This window comes from Vicia villosa, linkage group LG1 (genome assembly GCF_029867415.1).
Source record: "Vicia villosa cultivar HV-30 ecotype Madison, WI linkage group LG1, Vvil1.0, whole genome shotgun sequence".
In the NCBI taxonomy this organism is placed as follows: Eukaryota; Viridiplantae; Streptophyta; class Magnoliopsida; order Fabales; family Fabaceae; genus Vicia; species Vicia villosa.
This window is the reverse complement of record NC_081180.1, coordinates 106,239,716-106,243,831: the sequence shown is the minus strand read 5'-3', so window position 1 is coordinate 106,243,831 and position 4,116 is coordinate 106,239,716. Positions and strand designations below refer to the sequence as shown.

Sequence of the window (4,116 nt, the reverse complement as noted above, 5' to 3'; positions counted from 1 at the left end):
AAAACTTCATGAACATTTCTTGGCGTATTCAATGATGTTTGCTCGGCGTGATCAGTTCGATCCTTCCATGGCCCCATTTGTACACAGAATAATAGGTCCTGAATGGTTTACTCGGAAATTTCCACCAACATCTCAAGATCAGCAAACTGAATCCATGGAAATTTGGGAAGCCTTCTTGACTCCAAGATTATTTTCCCACCGTCTTCGACCATCAAAGGGTCAATGTATCCTCATGTGTTATCAACCAAATTTGGTCTCGAGGCAGTTTGGGCTAACTCAAATAACACCCAAGTGCTTATATGAGAAAAGGAACCATATGTGTTTCCACACTTTGTATCTGACTGAAGAAGAATGTGAACGAAAAATCAACAAATATACTGGCGTCGCCAACCTTTCTCCTATTCCTTTCGAACCTTCTTTTTACTCTACACCAGATTTCCATCAATGGTGGACAGAGTATTATAGCTCTCAAATTTTTGATGCTGATAGCCTTGCTCAAGAACTAACCGCAGCTTTCACTGATGTGCAGGAGAACTTCAAAAAAGGTACTTCAACTCATATTAAAGAAATCCAAGCTTTTCAAAAATTCTTTGAAACTATCTATAGGCCTGATGATCTTAGTCGGACCGTTCGTGAGGCTGCAGTTACTTTGCGCGAAAAGTTTTCCACCAAACTAAATAAATTGAAATTGCCCTCGTATGTTCGACCAGAACTACGTTATGAAGTGGCTTTCAAACTTCATCCTCCAAAATTCCCTCCACTACCAAGTGCTGATTTTGGTGTGGCTCTAAGTCCTCCTTTCCCAGACTGGTTCGTGTGTGGGAATGCTCTCAAAATTCTTCAAGAGAGTGCCAAAAAACGCGCTGAACGAGTGGTTCCGACTAAGCATACCTTGGATACTTTCAAAGGACATCTTCATATAGATCTTAAACACGTTCGTGTCCTGACTCCAATACCTGAAGGTTTGGATTAAGGCAATCTTTTTCGACTGACTTTTCTTTTCTTTTACTGATATACTGATTTCAGTCTCAACTACAGCTGTTGCACGAAGGAGGAAGATTAAAGAAGCTTCTGCCCCAAAAGAGTCTGAGACATCTAAAAGCGACAAACCAAACGAAAGTGATTCGATCGTCACGGATAAGAAGCCCACGGTAAATACTTATCTCATACTCTAAATCTTGTACAATTCTGTGATTGGTACTCATCTTTCTCATCTTTCACTTGCCAGAGCTCGAAACCCCCAACGGGTTCGAAGCGTAAAGCTTCTTCGACCAATGCCTCAGATGGTGAAGACAAATCTCCTCCTCAAACTAGACAAGGACAGAAAAAGAAACACAAAGCTGTTACCCCTTCAAGAAAAGGGAAAAAAGCAAGTCCTTCAAAAGCTGCTTCTCCTGGCAATAAGGCGTCTTCTGAAGAGTCTCCTTTGAAGACTGCCAGCAATGCTCTTGTTTTGGAAAGTCATAACTCAAGCCCAGACAATAATCCACCCAAGGTATCTTGCGTTTGTCTTACATATTATCTTGTAATTTTAACTAACTAATTGCACTGGCATTTTACCTTGTTATTGCAGGATGATGCTGGCACTGCTACTTCTGGTTTCAAAGACCCTGGCCTCACCATTGATGTTGATAAACTTTATGGTAATTGTTAAATTTCAACTTTCGTCAATTAAAACTTTCGAAGGCTTAACCTCATGATTATCTTGGCTTCGTTCGAAACAGATACTTCTCAAGCTAGAACCCATGTTCTCTCACCAGTCTTCGAAGACGTTAGGCCAATTGCCACTATATTGCCTAATGAGCCAATCGAAGAAAGCCAATCTACTGACGAATCCCCACCTACTCATCAAGGCAAAGATTTGGAAGAGGATCATCCATTCTCCGGCAGCGACAATGTGAACCAGCAATCACATGGCAACGAAGATTCTGCATCGGAGAAAGATGCCATGGAGGAGATTTCTCAACCAGAAAAACCAATTTCTCAAGGAACTTCGACTCCCGATGTAAAAACTATTCCTGAGACAACTTCGACGCCTGCTCCTACGAAGCCTACTCCTTCGGAGCTTGAACAACTTAAACAAACTGATCCTCTTGGGTTCCTAAGGGCTATCATGAATGTGAATACTTCTTCACTTTCGGAGCCTGATGTCTCTCCAGCTGTAACTGCAGATTCTAGTGACAAGGAAGATACTCCTAATCTTCTTCGACAGATAAAAGAGAGATTCTTTGGGGTCAATCTTGTAGATGTTCTCAACCGGGACCCTGTTAAAAGCTACAACTTAAATCAACTTTTAAAGAAAGTAGATTTGCTTCAAGTTTCCCCAGAAGTCTCAGAGATGATTGTTCTGCTAGGCTCTCTCCTTGAACAACTCCAAGCTGACATTCTTCGAAAGCAAAACGTCGAGAAAGAATTATCTGAGATAGTGGCCTCTCATGACTCTTCATGGAATTCTGCTGTGGAAGCCACAAAACAAGGTGAAGCCCTCAAGCTTAAACATTCGGCGAATCAAAAAGCCATTGATGAATATGAGAAGAAAATCAGCTCCTGGAAACAAGAAATAAAAATGCTCGAGGGCAAGATAAAGGAAGCTGAAAGTAGCCAAGCAGCCCTCCAAGAATCTAACCAACAAGATTTGCTCGAAGTGGTGCAGTCAGGAATCAAACATTTCGAGACTGCACAGAAGTTAGTGCCAGAGATCGAAAAGTTGAAGAAACAAAGGGCACTAATTGAACTTCGAATGTCCTCATGGGAAACTCAATATCTGAAGATCAAAAGGGATCTCCCTGAGGACTTTAGCTAGATGTCTTCAATCTTGTTTCATTTGTTGGATTTTTATTTTGTAATCGAGACATATAATATTTGTACGCCTGACTCCCATTTCTATCTATAATATTTGCTTGCACTAATTTTAACAAATCTTTCAATTTTCTGCCAAATATATCTTTAGATTTCCTACAGTGCTTTTATTAAATACAACATGTAGAACCTGAACATCCTTCGCAGCACTCTTGCCTCTAGACTTGACGTTTCCACTTCTTCTAGCCATAATCATTATTAAAAGTGACGTCACTTTCTCCAAAACGTCGGTTTTCAGACGTGCGTGCATCAGTTTAATGATTACTTTTCAACTTCCAAGGGCGGGAAACGGCGGAGGCCATAACTTCTTACTTTGAAAAACGAACCGCAGTCTAATCACTCATTAAAAATGTAAAACCAACCTTCAGTATTCTCCTTCTATATAAAGGGTTCCATATCACTTTTATTTCTTCATTCAAGTATTTCTTCCCCAAACCAAAACACAGAAAAAAGAGAAAACACAACTCTTTCCTCTCAAACACCATTTTTCCCTGAAATGGCTGGAATTCTTTCCTTTAACGATCTCAAAGCTCTCATCAAGGGTGAGTTCAGACTTGATGAGGATGAACTCCTTCGTCATTTCATTAACATTGAAAATCTCTTTGCTAATCAGGAACTGAACTTCTACTTTGAGGAAGTCCTGGAGGGTGCCATCTACCCTAATATGGTGGCAGAGTTTTGGATGAATGCGTCTTTACGCATGGACCCTGAAGGTAGAGCCACCATTGATTCATCCGTTCGACATGCTCACCTTAGCATTACCCCCACCACTATTGCCAATCTCATAAGATGCAATAACACCGGAGCAACTTTTGATGATAATGTTCTCAGCATGACTACTCATATCATGTTGAGAACACTCATGGATAGTGATCGCTACAGCGCACAAACCATCAGGATTTGGCACCAAATGCTCGTAGGCAACTTTCAACCTCGGGTGATTGATGAGAATAACATCATGGTTGAAGATCTGGAGTTTATTCTCTGTGGTATTCGGGGAAGAAAGATTAACATACCTTTGATGATCTTCAAAGGTCTTGTCAAAGCTGTTGCTATCGGCGTGGACCGTCGAGAAAGTGTAACTTGTCTTCCATACGGGAGACTCCTTAGTTACATTTTTCTCAAGAAAGGCGTAGTGAGAAGAATGCGTGATTCTGGGGCTAGGGACATGTTCGAAGCTGAACCTGTTCCTGTGCTATCTCTGGACAGTCTAGACGCCAGAATTAACTAGCGAGTCTAGGTTTAATCTTTTTATAT

General features: G+C 41.0%; 1 protein-coding gene across 1 annotated transcript; it reads left to right on the top strand.

Moving 5' to 3' along the window:
* The first annotated feature begins 668 nt into the window (after positions 1–668).
* Positions 669–3,727, top strand: LOC131643785 (uncharacterized). The gene is made up of 2 exons (XM_058914105.1): positions 669–1,151; positions 1,229–3,727. Exon 2 carries the CDS (start codon positions 1,697–1,699, stop codon positions 2,801–2,803), a length of 1,107 nt encoding a protein of 368 aa, XP_058770088.1. The 5' UTR covers positions 669–1,151; positions 1,229–1,696; the 3' UTR covers positions 2,804–3,727.
* Positions 3,728–4,116: the final 389 nt, after the last annotated feature.

Excerpts from the sequence above, each read along its gene's own strand:
- LOC131643785 (XM_058914105.1), top strand. The coding sequence starts at position 1,697 with ATGATTATCTTGGCTTCGTTCGAAACAGATACTTCTCAAGCTAGAACC.